General features: G+C 40.6%; 1 protein-coding gene across 4 annotated transcripts in view; it reads right to left on the minus strand.

Moving 5' to 3' along the window:
- Positions 1-19100, minus strand: part of ANO6 (anoctamin 6) — a 75300-nt gene that overhangs the window by 44423 nt on the left and 11777 nt on the right. For all 4 annotated transcript variants that reach the window (XM_048301010.1, XM_048301009.1, XM_048301008.1 and 1 more), the window contains exon 2: positions 4625-4701. In XM_048301010.1, the coding sequence (XP_048156967.1) occupies positions 4625-4701 (77 nt within the window). The remainder of the gene's footprint in view (positions 1-4624; positions 4702-19100) is intronic.

The raw sequence follows: 19100 nt of genomic DNA on the forward strand, positions 1-19100 counted from the left end.
CTTGCTGAAGAAATTTTATGTGAGGGGCAGCAGTAATAGAAAGTTTGAAGAAGTTAACCTCCTCTCTGCAGATATTCGCTCTCAAAAAAACCTTATTGTTACATGCAAATTCAAATTATCTACCAATAAAGCAGATAAGCTGCAAAATGAAACATGAGCTGGAAAAAGCTTGAATTAATGCTGTCTGTGCAGTTTTGTCTTCCTTGTACAAGTTGTGTATGATACATGATTAAATTGTAGCATCACATGCCATATTTCTATGCTCCTTGTAGTTACGGAATACTCCTTATTATCTTCTTTATTTAATGTCTTTTTTTGTTTCCTTGGTGGGTTTTTTTTGTTTGTTTGTTTGGTTTTTTTTTCTTGTTACACCTCATCTAAATAGCTCAAAAGCTTAAAATAGGGATTTCCTTCTGACTATGCCTTTGGTATTCTCCTCATAGAATCTCGATGTTCTGCAAATCTTGTGAAATTTAATTTTAAAAGATCCCCCAGGAGAGAAAGTAATGGTATAACTCTGATTTTAATGGTGATCACATAAGGCATCTAAACATCTATGCCAAAACCTGTTCACTGTCTCCTAAATTTGGAGTTACAGCTTTATACACCAGGACAGCGACATCTTTTCAGAGAGCTCAGCAATTGTCTCTATTCGAAGAGCAATAGAAGGTCCATATGTCACTCTCCTGAGCTAATGCAAACAGTGCCATGGATGTTCTCCTTTGGCACTCAGGGGAAAAAAAAAGCTTGCTGTCACTTTACAAGTCTTGCACAGAAATCCTATAGCACGGGTTGTCCAATTATCTAGGACCAAACTCAGTTTTTCTAGTGGTAAGAGCCTTTCATTCCTTTGCAGCAATTTCCTGCCACATTTAAAGCTTGCTGAACTACCACAAACGATACCCTCACAGATTTTGGGCTTTTTGGAGATAATTGTCCTATTCATGTGCCAAATGAGGCAGGGATCTTGTGGCGAACTCAGCATATGATCCTGCAATTATAGAAAGCACCATAAGAAGAACAGGACTGCTTCTATTAGCCAATAATTTACTTAGTTTTGACTGCTCAGAATAACTTACAAAATCAAATCAAATTTCCAGAACACTTCCAACTGCAATGCATAATCTAAGTTTAGACAAAAAGACGCAGTACTTCCTTCTATTCAACCATTCCAGGTTAGGCTTCCTCTTCAGTTTCTGTTTCTAGATACAGTTAGCCCTAATTCATTTAGCAGGCAGGTTCAGTAGATCTCAATTTTATCTTTCTGGCTCCTCCAACCCGCTGAAATATCTAGTGATCAACAAGGAGGACTTGACACAGAAGGAGTAGGGCAAAGATGCTGCCAAAACTGAGAAGAAACTACAATTGCTGGTAAACATGAGTAACCAAAAATAAAAATTTATTCTGACCATCTATTTTCAGAAGAAATAAAAATAAATTCTACCAAGACTACTCAGAGGAAACTGCTCTAACTACAAGGCATATGACATTCCAGCTATTTTGATGCTATTTCACTTCACAGAAATACATAAAAATATTCAATGAACCACAAGGAGACTCCAAGAAGGGTTTCTATAACATCCAAGTCTGGGCACTCAGTTGGGAGATGGAAGCTCTTGGTTGCACCTCATGCTTCAAAAGTGTTTAAACAGCTTCAAATGAACACCCTTCTGCAAAACACAGGGGCAGGGGAGGTGAGGGTGTCTCCCTCCCAGAAGAAAACTCATTTCCGGTTACTTTGGGTATTGGTTTCCTATGAGATCTGAGACAGGCGTTCTTGAGCTAGAGCCAGCAGCCCATTAGCTGCAGAAAATCTTAGGTGAGATGGGAACCTTGAACTTTGGACAAAGGGAACAGACACCTCTAGGTCTTTTTCCTTCTTGTCAGTTCAGTCTCTGGAGTAAGGAATTTCTTGGTGTCTCCAAGCCTTCTGTAAAAATGAATCCTGAACTCACACGTCAGTGTACTAATACTTGGGTGTATATGAATTTACAGGGTATGTGTATTTATGTGTAGGGTGTGTTCAGAACTAATTATTCTTGTACACACACAGAGAAGTCCTATACATTTGTGAACAAAATTACATAGAGAGGGGAGGTCTATGTGTTTGTATCAGTTCATAGTGAGTTTGTGTTGCAGTGGGGATCCTGCAACACGCATATATCAAACCAGGAGTCCCGTGGAAAGGAAATATATACGGACAGACAGATTCTTGATAGCTGTTTCAGAGAGATTTTTATTTCTCCAGCCGCATGGCCGGAGCTCTGCTCAGGAACTGTTCCAGTCACGGGACCAAGGGTCCTTCTCCCGCGCAGGGAACACAAACCAACCAATGGGAACGAGGCTGAGCAGGGGCAGGGAAACCCCGTGTCTGTGCCCTCAGGGCCCCTCTCCCAGGGCTACACGGCGGGGGAGGGACCCCAACACCTCACCCGTTTTATTTTAATAAAAGGAGAATGAAAACAACTGGATAAACATAACAAGAACAGTTTCAAAACAAAACAAGCCACCCTCCTGAGTCTTTAAATGTCCAAACAGATTCTCTGGAACATCTTAGGGCTGACAGAAGGGAGACAGAACTCTGAGCATGCTTTGTGGGGAAACTGAGGCAGGAGAGGGTTTAACTTCTTCCCTCCCCCTTTTCATCCCCCACTCGGCATTGGAAAGGGATTTTTGGGGAAACAATTGGCAAAAGCATGGTTTTGTGAGGGAAACCATGGATGAAAAAACGGACTGGGAATACACTGGGGGTAATAGGACATAGGGTAAAAGGGAAAGGTGGGATTAGGAAAGGGAAACTGTAGGGGGGGCTTACAATGGAGATACTGTCTAACATGACTACGATTTTTTGCATATATACTGCCTTTTACAGGAACACCATCAGGCCCAGTGACCTGCGATGCTTGTAACCCTTTTCTCCCTAGTACAATATTAAATTCCACCACTTCTCCATCTCCCAAGCTTGGGATGCATTTTTCAGGGTTATTCTTTTTAATAGCAGTTCTATGCACGAATATGTCTTGCTGGTTGTCACACCTTGTTATAAAACCATAATTTTGCTTAACATTATACCATTTTACTATCCCTAAGGTCTTAGTTGCTATGATCTTTTCCTTTTTCCGAGTGGCTGCTGTTTTCTGTCTCGCTGCGTCTTTGCTGTCTCTTTCGGTCGCTCCCGTGTTGGAATTGTCGGGGCTGCTCGTGCCTGCGCGCTCTTCCCGGGGTCGCGTTCGGGGCTGCGCGGGCCGGGCCGGGCCACGCCGCTCAGTTCTCCGTGCGTCGCCTCCTCTGGTCGCAGCTTCGCTGCCGCTGCCGGGCGCTGCACCCACGTCTCGGCCGGGCCCCCGAGCGACGACTCCCCCGCGCCCCGCTCCAGCGCGCGTCTCGGCTGGGCGCGGCTCCGCTCCACCGCCATCGCCGCCAGCCGCCGCCCGCGCGCCGCCCCTCTCGGTCGGGCGTTCCCGGGGCTCGCTCCACCACGCACTGCACAGGACCGGGCGGGCACCGCCGGGTCCCGCCGCTCCTCGCTCCGCCACCGACACTGCGGCTCGCGTGGCTCCGCCCGCGCGCGGGAACTGCCTCGCTGCTGCTCTCAGAGCGCTCGGTGCACGTGGCCTGGGCCGCACGGTCCCTGCGCCACGCTTCCCTTCACCAGGACACAGCTGACATTGCTCAACAGTCTCAGTAACTAAATAATATTCACGAAAATATTCTTCCATCGGCATATATTTTGACTCTAGTATTAACTGTGTCCAAACGGTTTTCCAAAAGCCCTTGGTAAGAATTAAATCCCAAGAAACATAGAAAAAGTTCTTAAACAACCATGCCAGGAAGTGTTTCAGTTCTTTTTGAGCTTGAATCAAGCTAAAATTCACAAATCGTTGTTCAAGAATCATTTTAAGTTTAAGATAAATGTCCATATGCGGCTCTGAGAGCCAAGAGTCTTCCCACGGTTCCTCCATAGTTTAGATATGGAATAGCAAAGCAAAACCAAGAAGAGGAATCCAAAGTTTCCAGGGTTTACTCACACAAATCAGTCGCTTAGGGATCAGGGATCGTTCTGCTCACAAATCTCCACCATTTGTTGCAGTGGGGATCCTGCAACACGCATATATCAAACCAGGAGTCCCGTGGAAAGGAAATATATATGGACAGACAGATTCTTGATAGCTGTTTCAGAGAGATGTTTATTTCTCCAGCCGCATGGCCGGAGCTCTGCTCAGGAACTGTTCCAGTCACGGGACCAAGGGTCCTTCTCCCGCGCAGGGAACACAAACCAACCAATGGGAACGAGGCTGAGCAGGGGCAGGGAAACCCCGTGTCTGTGCCCTCAGGGCCCCTCTCCCAGGGCTACACGGCAGGGGAGGGACCCCAACAAGTTTGTATTGGTCACTTGTAACTGAGTCGAGTGCCTGTGACAACCTGCGCTTTCAGATCTGAGTCAATGACTTCAGGTACTTTTAGGGAAATAGGGATAACAGCAACTCAGATTTAATCACACAGATGAACTGCATGTGCTGCAAATGCAAAGGAATGCTAGTCTTCTGGAGCAGCTACTGGGCTGTTGCATATCTACAAGAGAAAATTTTACAGGTAGTCACAGTTAAAGTAAACAGGTACCCACCCATTCAGGAGTATGAAGGCTTTGCTGCTCCGGCACAGTTCCGTAAGTAGGAATAATCACCTGGTTCAGTTCCAAGACTAAAATGAAACATAAAAAATTAAAACAATTTAGCATTTTTTGTGGTATGGGTTTTTTATGGGGTTATTGTCTTTATTTTTTTTAATTAATGCTTTGTGGAGAAGCCAATTTTTTGCATGTATTTAGTGTCTCAGAAATGGAACAATTGTGTCTTGCACTTCAGCTACAATCAGCAGGTGGCAAGAGAGTGAAACAGCAGGATGACAAGGTAATGCTAGGAGAGCATTCTGATGGTGATGCATCCCTACAGCGATGCAAACAGCATCCCTTTACTAGTATTTTTCTAGTTATTTAGTGTTTCAGAAACTCTATGGACATTGAGGCAGAAGTTCATTTTTCAATGAATAAAGGTACCAGAACTGGCTCCAGCCACACAAATAATCCTGGCTCATGCTGGCTGTACTTGTCAGGCAAGAACAAACAACAGTAGCAAAGAATTCTTCACAAGGCTTGGAATGGGTGTCATACAGGCAGGGATACTGTAACATTCTCTCAATAACACATAACCTAAAAACACAACTACTACTTCAGTGTGTATTGATGCCTCAGCTACTCCTCACCCATTTCAACACCTGTTAAAAATGCACAACCTGTGAACTGAGTTGGTTTCCTGAAAATACAACATAAACTAAAAATGACCTTGTCAAATATGGTACTGCATGAAGCCATTATCAAGCACACTGGGAATACTGGCTACCAAATCAAGCACCAGACAACACATAAGTTCATCCTAATAAAGCTACTGGAAATAAGTTACAGAAGCTCTACAATTGCTGCAAGGTATTTGGTTTTGTTTGTCCACAACTATTTTTGTGTCTTAAGAAGAAGTCAGATAACATCCTGAGGCTGAAGATAACATCAAGTAGCCGAAGGGAGCAGGCTGCTTCCTGTCTATGCATGGCAGGCAGATGGATCCCATCTGTTATTTTTAGATCCTTAAAGCTGAGACGTATCTTAGTTAAGTCTGTCCTGCACTGAGGAAGGGTCATGGATAACACAGGTACCTAAATGCCAGTGTTGCATGAAAAGGATAGCCTCAGCCTACCAAAAAATACTATAATACTAAAAGAAGATCTCCAAACTCTAAAACAATCTAATCTATAGCACTTTTAGAATAGCTAAACACCCATTAGATACAAAGCCAGGATGAACACAACTGATATGCCTGGGGGTTTTTTTTGGTTTAGTTTAGCTTTCATTTGTTTGGGTTTGGGGTTTTTTTTGGCTTAAAAACTTCATTACTAAATGACCAAATTTTCAAGACATTTTAAGAAGCTTTTTTTTTTCACTGATGATGCTCATTTATCCCAGCTGAAGATATGTCAAAACAGTTAGAAAAAGAGCACAACAAGATTACAAATCAATAGAACTCTCTCATGGCCTCTAAGCAGAAAACTCTAGTTTAAATACTCTTTCATATAGTTTGGTCGGGATTAGTTCCAGGTGGTGTTGTCAGTTTCCATATCTCTGCTCTGGTGATAGTATATGCTCTAGGGAGAAGAAGCAAGTTCATTAATCTTTTCTGAAATATTAGAGTCATAACCCAAAGGTTTGAAATAAAAAAAAGCTGAATAATCAAGATCTGTGAGCTCTCAAAACCATTAAGATCTTCAGAAACATTTCCCAGCATTTGAAAAAAAGAGACAAAATGTGGACTAGTGCAGCATTCAAACGTCACATGGTGAGACAGTAACAGGAGGACTCAGAAAACACAAGCACCTCTCAGCAGCTGCTGAAAAATTGCTGAACATGTGCATCATTATGGTTTAATGGATTCAGCTTAGACTAGGATGAGAAGAGGAAATAGATATTCTCAATGGTAGTGTAATGGACATCTCACTACATTTCCTTCATTCTTTATTCTCTGTCTGGACACAAAGATACCCAGATATGAAGTATTTCTGAAAACCCAGAAGAAGGAATGTTTCTGCCCACATGTAACAGGTAGAGGGTATTAGAAATATAAGCATCTTGCTTTGAAATACAAACATTTACTCTGAAACTCTGTGTGCCATTACACAAAACATGCAGGTGTGGACACAGACAGGAAGACTTTCAACCCCTGAACTGCAGAATCAGGAGTTGAAGTGGCCTTTTTGCTAAGTAACCACATCCCCATCATCAGTCCTGTCTAGAAAACCCTTCAGATAGAATTGAAGGTGGAAACATGGCATTCACAGGAAGAACTCCAGTTCTCCCAAATCCTGATGGATGTGGGGCTGGTCAGAAATACCCTTGTAAAATTTGTATGTGAGTACAATTTGCTTCTGCATCAGCATCTCTGGCCAGAAAACCTTCCCCCTGATAGAGTGAATATCATGGAAACTTTATAATTGTATCAATATTTAGCATCTTAACACATTTGTACTAGAAATAATGCTCAGTAGAGTCCCTGGGTCATTGTCCCTATGGAAAAACTTATGTAAAAGTGACCTGCCACTCTCACCTCTTACGAGACAATAGCCCAGAACTTGTCTCAATTAATTACAGATTAATGTTCATGTGAGTCCAAAAATACAAGCCTTGACACTACCTGAATGTGTACTTTGATAAGATTTGTTCTAACAGTGGTTTTCAAGGGCAGCTGTGCCAGTTTGTGCAGTTTTCATCTGGAAGAGACCATTCTAGTCTCTCAGAAATACAAAAACAGTACCTGCAAAAACTCAGCTTTGCCAGAAAAATTATACCCCCAAAATCACTTAATTTATTTCTCCTACCTCCCTCCAGCATTATGGTAAAGTCAGTTTTAGGTATGGAGGACAACAAAAAATTGCAGCACAGAAGTTTGGTGCTAGACACTACAAAAAACTTCCTAACAGCAAGAACAGTAGAAGAGAGTTCCTGGGAAGGCAGGTGAGGTCATGTGATGTCTTCAACATCCAAGATTATTTAGTACAGACAAATTAAGTACCCTGGAACAATTTAGGCCATGTTGAATCTGGCATCAGCTTTATGAGGCTGGCCTAGCTGAGCTTTTGATGTCCTTCCCCAGACCCAGTTTCCTCTAAGTCTGGTCACAGTGTTCTCATAGTTATGCCTAAAGGCTACTGTGCTGAGATTTTACATTAACATAATAGTTCTGCTTACTTATATCTTCTTCAGAAATGTTATCACTCCTGTTAATATTTGAATCACAGTACATCAAGGCTAGATGTTTGTGTTCTCTCACCCAGCCAAGTAAAGCAAAGAAGGTGCAAAGGAACAAAGAAATCTACTTTGTGCCAGCATACTCTGATTTTAATTGACAGATACATCAAATTCTGTCTTCAAGCAAGCCAGGCAACATATGCTTTTTTCAGAACATTTAACCTAATTTCTTTCTGTAGTCATAGTTTTGAGTGTCTTCTCAATTACACCAGTTGGTCTTTGATCTAGTCCTCTCAAAAGATGCTGTTGTAAAAATTTTAAGTACTGAAAATGTGCAAACTACTTTACAAGAACATCTTGGTGGTATTTGAGCTGCCAATATACCAGTGGTATTTCCAGCTGCCTGGAGATTGCTCGTCAATGCAGGACACTGAACTGAGCTGTCAGCACCTGACACCTTACCTCAAATATGCCTACACAGAAGTTCTAAGAAGTCTATGTTAATCCCACACTACTTCTTTATAACCTATGTACATCCCATTCTCTTGGCCAGGCCATGGGAGATGAATCCTGCTGTTTATTCTACCAGTGATTTGTTTTATGAATTTTGTCTATGGCTTTTCTTTCTCACAGGTAAGCCAGAATTTCTGACAGGATTGAATAAAGACCCAAAAAATTCCTTGATAGCCAACGCAAAATGTACAGTCTTTTCAATAGTTAATTGATACTGACAGTGAATGGTTTTGTAAGTTCAGTGACTTCTCATTGAATAATTCAAATTTAAAGGCTTTAATGAACATAACTACTATTAATCTCTACCTATTGCTATAGGTGAGAGGCTATGGCCTACTGATAGACATGTAAGCTGCTCTTCCTTTGTAAGAAATCTAGAGAAGAATTTATAAAGAATTAAACCTTTCCTTGGGGTCTGAATAGTGAAATAATGGAAGCTGTCCAAAACACACGCAGTGGGGATGAAACAGGTTATTTTGAATCTGTAAATTAAAGAGGACTGAGAATGAAAAAAAAAAAAAAATTAATATCCAGGAGTGAAAAAAGATGCTGTCCAAAAAAAACACTGATGACAAGGAAACCACAAAAATGTTGGATAAGCTGATGTTTGAAAGGACCACTGGGCTTGGCTCTGTAACAAGGACATTGTCAAACATGCCTGAAGATGCCAATCTTTTTTTGACAAAGAAATTTTATCTATTTGCTGTTATTGATTTCCTCTCAAATGAAAATAGTCAGAGATGAAAAAGAGCCACAGCACTCTTTGGCCTTGTAAATCACCTGCATTAACCCAAATTAATAGGCACCAACTTATCCAGAGAAGTCAAGAAGATTTTACAAGACTAAACTCATAGTACCTGGTATTTAACAAGCCTGTGAGACATTGCTAAGGACAAGATCTCAGCCCTGGCACTGAACATGGTATCTCATGAGCAACCAAGAATGCAAAGCCAGGAAGTGACATCTGGAATGCCCAGGCCTCGCTGCTTTGCTATGGAGATCACATCACCTCTCACTTTCCTCAAAGTGTTTTGTGAGAGTGCTGACTGTCTTTCACAGAACTTTTAAACAGTCTAAGCCCCAAATCCTCTTCTTAAAGGGAGAAAAATAAGTTAAGAGAACACTGTGCTCTCCTAAGTACAAAATTGATGTGCTCAAGAACATCTGCTCAGCCCCTCAGTGGGACTTGCCTGCATCATGGAGTTCCTCCTCCCCAAAGAGGGAAGCTTACAGGATGGTTACAGAAAACGAGATGTTGCAAAGCCAGACCGCAGAGCTGGGGCACAGCAACTGGTCTGCAGTACCTGGCTGCATGCACAGTGCTGCCCACAGCAGTGCAGGAGGAAAGCAGGGCAGGAATGGGCAGCAGGCACTTACTGAAGGAGAACACTGAGGAGATGATGTTTCAAACCCCCATTCAAGCTTCACTCATAGCCCTGCCCTCACATAGCCATGCCTGAGGCAACAACATGCACTGCACATTGTGTGAACATTATGTACACAACAAGACACACTCAGGTTGTTTAGGCCTCAGATTGCAAAGAAAATTAGTATAACAAAATACCTCACTGACTGGAAAATATCAGGAAATATTTACATGCAATTTCTATCTGAATTGACACATTTCTTGATACGTTTGACAGCACTGTCACCACATTAAAAAAGGGAAAAGTGATTAGTAAAGTCTGTGTGTTCTAATGAAAATCAAAAGAGACTCAAAGAACTGGATGGAGTGAGATTGTTCCCATCTGCGGGGATAAACAAGATCCAAAGACTGTGGTCTTTGTCCACGTGATAATTTTTCCTGACTAGTTGTGCTCTGGGCTATGGTCTTTTCTCCATGTACATATGAGAGAAGACATGATAAATACAAATTATCAATGGTTTCACCTCATTCCACCAAAATACTATTGGTTTCATTTAGTAGCATTCATTCTGTTAAGTTCTGTGATTAGAATGTGTTTAAATCAGTTTTATTTCATACCTGTAGACCTCATTTGAAGAATACATGCTACTAAACCCGACATTCTTCACTTTCAGAAAAATTATGTATTAGAAGTGAAATTGAATTATTTTTATATCAAACTATGCTTTATAACTTATTATTTATAGTTAATGAGAGATCTACACAGCTGCCTTCCATGTGAAAGTCTTGTTCTCTTCTTAGGGTCACCTGCAGTCTTACAGCATGTGAGAAAAATGGTGACAATTAGTAATGTTAAAATGTAGTAATGCCAAAATGGCTTTCCAGCTGTCAATAAATTACATACCTTGTGTGCTCACACAGTGTAGATCTGCAGGTATCATCAACCCCAAAACCTAATCTATGCCACATAATAAGAAAAACATTGATTTTCATTTCAGAGGCCCAAGGAAACCTAATAATGAAGCTGTAGATGCTGCTGGCGCACAAAGGAAATGAAATGGCTGTCTTGGAAGATGATTCTTTCTTGTTTGAAAGACTATTTCCATTAAGTTATCTTCTTTTACAGCTGTGCAAACAAAGGATGGGAACATGTGGAGTGACTTTCAAAAATAAATGCACTTTCACGGCCAACCCTAAATAAGAAAACATTCAGTTGGGAATATAATAGAGGGCATTGCAAGTCTGAGTCAGGGTAGTTCACCAAAAATAATAAAGCAAATAGCAGGCAGTTATAAAAACAAGAAATTTGACTTTGTGGAAATGATTCTGCTGATAGCAATACCTAAATATTTAAGAGACACTGAATTGGAATGTTTGGGAGGCTCAGTAACTGTCAAAGGGTTCTTATGTGCTCAGAACTCAAAGTGAGCCAATTGCCCAAAACCTGTGGCAAAAATCCTAAAATATTTCAGTGACACCTGGATTAGCCCCAACCTCAGTTTCAAAAACAAAACACTGGGCTAATGATGTTTTAGTCACAATTCTGTGATTTCAAAGTAATCTGCTGAAAAGCCAAAGTTGGCTCCTGTTTCTCACTGTTGAAGTCCATGCCAGAGCCAACCTGGCTTCATCTAGTATCCACATCCAACTCTAGCTGACTGTAAATCACTGCAGAAATTCAGTTGCTAATTAGAACATTTGAAATGCTTTTTCTCAAGCTGAACAGTTTACCCACCTTCAGCTGAAATGGCTGTCAGAAAGAAAATTTTGGCTCTCATCTGTCAATAGGCAATTTAAAGACAAACAACCTTTGGTTTTAGAATGTCTACCTGCTATAATTTTAAACAATATTTGGTATGCTTTTCGCTTGTAAACTGATTGTGTGCATGGTAAACACATGGCTTGCTTTGTCAAAGTATAAAGCAATGGAATAAAGTGATTAAGTCAGCAGGCTTCAGACTGATAATCTTTTCAGGCATTAATTTCAGGTTGGATTATGGGCTTGAATAATTTTCTCTTCTCCACACATGTCTTTTTATAATCTAGTAAGTAACTTAAATATATTAAAATGATGCAACAAACAAGCCTTCTTAAATTTTTCAATTAAGGGCTGCTTTGGCTTAATTATTTATGGATTCAGGTAGAAAACTACTGTAGTGCTGACTGTCAAATGAGCCTACTTCATGACTGATTCTGTCCGACTCCTACAAACTGAGGCATACATACATGCATATATATTTAATTTCTTTCATTTTTAACAATAATGAAAACATTGTCATTCCTGCTGTCAAAAATGCAAGTTCTTAGTTTCTAGAGTTAAGAAAAATAATGACCTCCATCACATTAAAAACATAAGACATAAGGGATCAGCTGGGTCACCGAATCCAGCACGAGTTTACAGACAACTTTGATTTTTAGCTTTGTTAGAAAGTTCTGAGAGAAAAATTTCTTTACTTGGAATAATCTGTTTCAGTCTTCAAAAGGGATCAAGAAGAACGGGCTGCATTTTTTTCCTGTAGCAGCAAATAAAATCCAGGTGGAAAAAGATGAGATACACTAATTTTAAGAACCCGAAGGGCTTTAGGACAGATTTGCAGAACATACTAAGTATATAAAGTTACAGATAAATTCTTGCTGATGTACTCAAAAGTGTCCAAGCAGATTGAGAGTTTTTATGCCTAATTATATTAAACACAGCATGTCCCTCAGTGACCAGAATGAATCAATCAATTTCATTAATCGATACATCAATTTCTTTACTTTAGTTAATGTGTCCCTTGCTTAATAAATTATTTGAAAAGCAAAATGTTTCATAAATGACTTTTTTTTTAAAGTATACAGCATGTTTAAGACAACTAATAAACATGTTTTCCTCTATGGTTTATTAACTCTACTTTCCAACAAGATGCATCTATATACAAGTTCAGAGTAAATAGGAATTATCTAGTAGATTAGAAAGAAATTGTTCAAGAACAAATTAAAAATCAAAGTACGTGTGCATTGAGCTATATACTTGTTGAAATTAATGTGTATCTATGGAACTAAAGAAGACATGTAGAGCCCTAAAACAGGATTTGGGAGTAACCAAAACATTCAGTTCCAGAAGTGCAAACTGAAATAATGACTTTGTAACTGCTGGCTAACAGGCATTTCCAGCCTTGCTGTCAGACACTGTGGGTAATTCCCTTGGGGTTGCCAGGGTCCAGACTGGGTATAGCCCCTGTGGTGCCCTCAGAAATGTCATTATGCAGTAGAACATGGGGGGTTTAGTCTCTTAGCTGCTTTACCAATCAACAAGAAAAACTTATTTCTCTTAGAAAGCCTTGAAAATAAAAATTCAGGTTACTACATATTACAACCCGTAAATTAAATCAGTAATTGCAATCACTCCTCTTTGGTTAATACAGCTCTTACAGAAACTGGCTTTCAAGGTTCTTTTGAAAAAGAGAAATTTATAGACAAATGTGGCCAGTAAGCAGATCAATAAGACTTCAAACTCAAACTCATGAACACTGAAATAGTCCTGGTTCAACACAGTTTGTCATTGCAGATCCTTATTTGAAAGACACAAAGGAAAGGACTGGATCCTGGTTTTTCTGTTTCAGAATTTTTTGTGACTACAAAAAAGGTAAAAGGTACACAATACCACTTGATCTAGCACAAGAGACACCGCCAGATTTTCAGGCAAAGGAAATAATTTTTCAGTATAAACCCTAAACTGTTATTCTTTTTCTTCAGGACGCTACGTTCTTTTGTATACAGGATGGGGCTGCAATGATGATGACTCCAGGTTTGACTAAGTAAAACTTGTCTGTCTAGAGTTTTAACTTATTTTTGCAAATACAGATCGCATATAGGTGGAGAGATTGAAAGGAAGAAAGATTATCTATTTGTCAAAGAATTTGCATACAGTCTTGGAGAAGTGGCCAGTGTCCCAGCTTCAGGATTTAATACACATGGCACTGAGCAAGCTGCTCGAACAAGGTTTGGCCCAGCTTTTCCCAGCACAGTTTTCAAGCTAACTGCCCAGGGTGCTACTGCCAGGGAGCTCAGCACTTCTACAGCACAGCTGGGCATTTGTCACTAAGAGAGACGATTTATAAGAGCATGTAGTGACAAGCCAAGGGGGAATGGCTTCACACTGAAAGGGAATATGTTTAGAATACATATTAGAAAAAATCCTCTACTGTGAAGGTGGTGAGGCACTGGAACAGGTTCCCCAGAGAAGTTGTGGATGTCCCATCCCTGGTTGCGTTCGAGAGCAAGCTGGATGGAACTCTGAGCAACCTGGTCCAGTGGAAGATGTCCCTGCCCATGCCAGAAGGGTTGGAACAAGATGATCGTTAAGGTTCCTTCCAACCCAAACTGTTCTATGATGATTCTATGATGAAGTATGGTGTGGTATTTGTAATAGCAAAATTGGGAAATGCTCTTATTTCTGAAAAACGTGTCCCAAAGCTTTTGTCATTGGTGAGCATTTTTAGACAACTTTGAAAGAAAAGCAGGGAGTTTATCAGCAATAAACCCAGAATGGGATTAAGACCTCACTGTACAAAAGTGGTTGAAAATGAATTATTTTCTTCTGGCCCTGCAGAAGATGCATTCTAGGGATGCCTGCCAGTGCAATCTAGATCTCCCTGTTCGGCATCTTGTGTTTGTACAACCCTTGCAGAAGCATTTTACCTTCCCCACATCTTAGTAATCAATTCAGCAGCCTGCATTCCTATGAAAAGGGCCTGGGTTCCTAAAAATGCATGTCTCCTTAAAAACAGGACTTAGGCAACATGACACTCACATCCCTGTTGGATATAGTGTTCAAATGCGGTAAAAACACCATAGAAACACAGGACAAAAGGAATGAAAATGTTCTGTGCAATGCTTGGATAATTTGAGTTAAACAAGATTTGGAGCCATGCTCTTAATGAGGAAGATAAAAAGAAATCTGGAATTCCTACCAGTTTACTGAAGGAGGCAGTGGACTTAGGAGCAAAAAAAGAACAATGATTGTGTACATAAAAACTGAAACTTGCATTTAAACAAATGGCAGGAAAATGGAAGTTGCCTGGGCAATACTAATGCTGACACTGCCTAACTTCTAAGTGCTCTACTTCACAACCTTAATGTTAACATTTTTTAGTCATAATATATTATTAGCTGCAACCAATTAGGGATTCTATGGCTCCTGCTGCTAACCGGTAAAATTTGCATTTAAATATGGAGAAAGATTACTGCTGGCTATACTGTATTATTTAATTATATAGTCAGTTTAGAAATGAAATTATATCTGAAGCATTTGAGTGATTCCCTTGAGCAGAAATGATGTAACAATTATTACTGCAATTGGCATGAGGAAACTTTGCTGAAAGTCTAGAATTTCACCTAATCAGGAAATTTGATTAGTGGTCCATATGTAGCAGCACTCTGTGCTGCTGCAGAGTAATCTCAAAATGCACTGCAAGAAAAGTAATCATAGTAACTGTGGACACTTTTTCTCATGGATCAAATTTATTAAGTTTTAAAGGTCAGTTCAGAATAACATAATTAGTGTAAATTCAGTACCATGATGGAAAAAACCACAACCAACCAGTGTGGTTGTTTTAGCTTATTACAATCACTGTGAATACAAATCCTGGCTTCTGCTGAAAATTCAACTCATGATGCCCAGCAACTATAGCTGGGCAAGGTCTGACAGCTTCATGCCAGACAGCCGTGGCTTTGAAGACACAGAGGTTTCTAAACCACTTTCTGGGAAAAGAGGCATTTAACAAGAAGGATGCACGTGTGCACGCAGCTTTCTAGTAAGAGTAGTGTGGGCAGGCTGATAGAAAATAAGAATACACTTCCTCTGCCTGGCACTGAAAAGTCCACTCTTCAACTAAAGTTAAAAAATAAATACATAAGAAAATACCAACTCAACAAATTTATACACAAATACATTTGGAAAACATGAAGGCAGTAAAAACAAACTCCAGAGAGAACACAAAAATCTTTCCCTGGACTTTGAGAACATGGAAGTGGAAGGATGTAAGATTGCAACACCCATTACAGTCCTCTAACAAGACTGTGGTGGTGGGAAAAAATAAAGTAGATTCCTCTGGAGAGAGAATGACATGCTGAAGGTTCTGGTCATTCAGTTACTGGTAAAGAGCCCCCACCTTTAAGTGACTGTGAATGCACAGATCAGGCACTGCACATTTACCAGACCAAGCCTTGAATTTAGGCAGGGTTCACAACGCTGTTAGCTTTCCAAGGTAATGCCACCATCAAGCCACGCCTCTGGCTGCAATCAGCCTCTTGCTGGGATGGGTGCTCTGTCATCTGGCTTGTAAGCCCAGCTGGTGACTTGTCTTTTCTGTCAGATGGGGAGTGAAACGCACTGCTGCCTTGTGGTCATTCAGCTGCAGGGCTTAGCACTGCTAGGTTCCTGGCTTTCGTCCTTGGGCAGAATGCCTGCTCCCAGTCCCCATCTTTATGTTACAGGGGAGTCAGTGGCCAACAGCTTGCCTTCCATGCAGGTTCTTACTGTGCCTTTTCACCAGTGAGTGAACACTAAGCCTGTTCACTAGCTTTACACAAGGTCAGTGGTCCACCTAGCCCAGCCTCCTGGCCCTGAGAGAATCCAGTGGTGCCTTGGGTCAAAACCACCATTCGGTGTTCCGAAGTGTAAGATGTGGGCACAGAGGCAGGGAAGCTCCCACAATATGATCAGACAGAAGCAGTATATATTTTTTTAGATCATCTTAAATGCTTTTGAGCCTGCAACTGCTTCTTATGCTTCTTAGCTCTGGGATGAGTGAGGAGCAAGTTTTTAATCACCTCCTTTCCATGAGGTGGCACATTAGAAATATTCTCAGATATATTACACAGTACTACAAGCTCTGAGGCAGATGCCAAAGATATCTGAGAAAATGTACGAACAGTCCTGCCCATGAGACAGAGAGAGCTTTTTGATTGCTTGACGTGCAGCAATTTTAATAAAGTAGCAGGTATCTACCTTGAGATTTGTGCTTATAAGAAACCTATATAGAAGGATTATTCCCTGGGTAGAGTCATACTTCAGATTTCAGAATGGTCACCGACCACCATTGTGAACAGGTCTTTCAGAGTAAGAACAGCAGGGCAGCTTTAGACCCAGCAAAGTGAGCACATGACAGTCTGGCATAAAGTGCCATTTCTAGATTTCTCTAGCAATTGTTGCCCCTTCATAGAAGATTAGCCATCCCAGATTGAGTAAATTCTCTCTAAGAACTTATCAGGAAAGAATACCCATGAATCTAAAAGTACAAGTTTCCTTTTGCTTGGCACAGGGAATAAAAATATGGGAAATCGGTATTTTGATAGTGTATCTCAGGAGGGAGCTAACAGAACTCAGGACTATATTCTAACGATGCTGATGAAAAATGACTAGCATTGAATCTTAGATACCATTCAGCTGTAAGAAAACCAAGCAGCAAGAATAATAAGGAGGAAAAAGCCAAACCCTTGTTTTCCTGCTATCTCACCTATACCTCAGTGTAATTCCAAGAAATCTTAAAAGAAGCCCCCAGAAGAAGAAATGAAAGCTTTGTTCTGGAAAGCACGGAAAGACATTTTTCTTTGGTGTCTATAAAGAATCCTGCTAAACTGTTTTACGATGTTATGAACATACCAGATGGCAGTAACACAGGAACAACCACAGGGTTTGCTCATTTTGTACAACATTATAGATCTCCAGGAGAGTACAACCAGTGCTGAGAGACCCAGCGACAGCCCTCTTCACAAATTCATTCTCACCGAGTTTCTAATCCATTTCTTCAAAACTGTGGAAGTGAGAAAATATAAAATATCAGTTTTCCAATGAAATAAAACCAAAACCCAACCAGCAGCCTTTAGAGAGTTGTTATTCATTTAAGCTAAGAATGCTTATGCATCTCATTATAACAGTAGGAAAAATGCAGTGTGATGGGCTGTTAGGAGGTTAGTCATTATTCCTTGATAACAGTATGCTGAGATTTGTTCTGTTTTTGAAGAGGAGACCACAGGAGCTTTACTGCAGATTCCAATGTTTGCATCAAAGGTAAGAAAAATGACCTTTTGAAATGTGTGGATCCAGCTCCTAGAGTGTAAGACTAGAAAGTACCAGCAAGGTCATCCAGTCTGATCCCTGAACACACACTAGAGGATTTTACCTCCAGATTTTCATTTAGTTTAGTATCTGCAAACTGGAGCAATACAGAAACATGAAATCACTGAATGACTCCTCTATCCCTGCTTGCTCCAGCTTGGCACTTTGGCTGTGCAGTCTGGACCTGAAGAGCATTCTATGCCACTTGTGAGTGACATTTCTCTTCTGCACGAGCCAGATCTGTTCATATGGACTTAAACTTGGCGTTCTGAACACCAAGAGAATGACTGGCCCTAAAGATGACACAAGAAAAAGGCGAAAATAGTGACAGATATGGAAAAGAACTGGAAGACTCATCATGAAAGCAAACAGGATTTCTCTGATGTTTATTTTTGCATGCAAGGTGTTCCTAAGGAACATCCTAATGAGACAAATGGTTAATGGGTTTGTTCAGTGAACTGCACACAGTGAGAGATGCAGAAGCTCTTCTGATGGACACATTTGATCTTAGAGCACAGGATAAACATCTATCCCCAATGCATTTAATTAAACTCTCCTCCATTCAGAGGCAACAAAAATAAAGACAAGGATACACCAAACCACAGCTGATAAATGGAGTATTATTATTTATGCTTTCATCATGAATAACTCTGGAAAGTAAACAACTGAGAAAAAAACCCCACACTGGAAAACACCTACTGAACAGCTACTACCCCCAGCCTCTAGGGACTAAGATTGCAACATTTACATACTTAAATAAATTCATGGATGCTGCTGGATCCACTAATCTCAAAAGGATAATTCTCATGTTTGTGTTCTCATGTTTGGCTTGTAATCCTTCCCTACATGGACTGGAACATAGAAAGGAGCAGCAGCCTGCTACCTCAGAAGTTTATGCTGTTGTGTGAGAACTATAGGAGCAGGCTGCAGGTAATCCTGTAAAAATCAGTATTCCTACTACAGCCTGAGACAAGTATGTGAAATGGTGGCAATGTAATAGCAATCAGAAGCTTGAGCCCAAACTCCATAAAATATCATTGGTTTTATGTTTTCTTTCCCTGAGTAATTTCAGAGGAGTTAGTGAGATCTGATCTAAATCATCTCTGTTAAAAGACAGTATTGCTGATATTTTAAGAAGTAGAAAGGATGAAACCAAGAAGCGGCACAAGCTGTTTATTATTTTTGTGTGAACACTCTCCCTCCCCTGCCTAGGTCTCACACACGCCCAGAACCTGGCCTGATAAACATGCATATACTCTGAAGGCTGACTTGCTGTAGGACTGCGACAGAACGCCTTGGAGGGGACTGTAGACTTTGGCCTCTGGTCG

Source organism: Corvus hawaiiensis, chromosome 4 (genome assembly GCF_020740725.1).
Source record: "Corvus hawaiiensis isolate bCorHaw1 chromosome 4, bCorHaw1.pri.cur, whole genome shotgun sequence".
Lineage (NCBI taxonomy): Eukaryota > Metazoa > Chordata > Aves > Passeriformes > Corvidae > Corvus > Corvus hawaiiensis.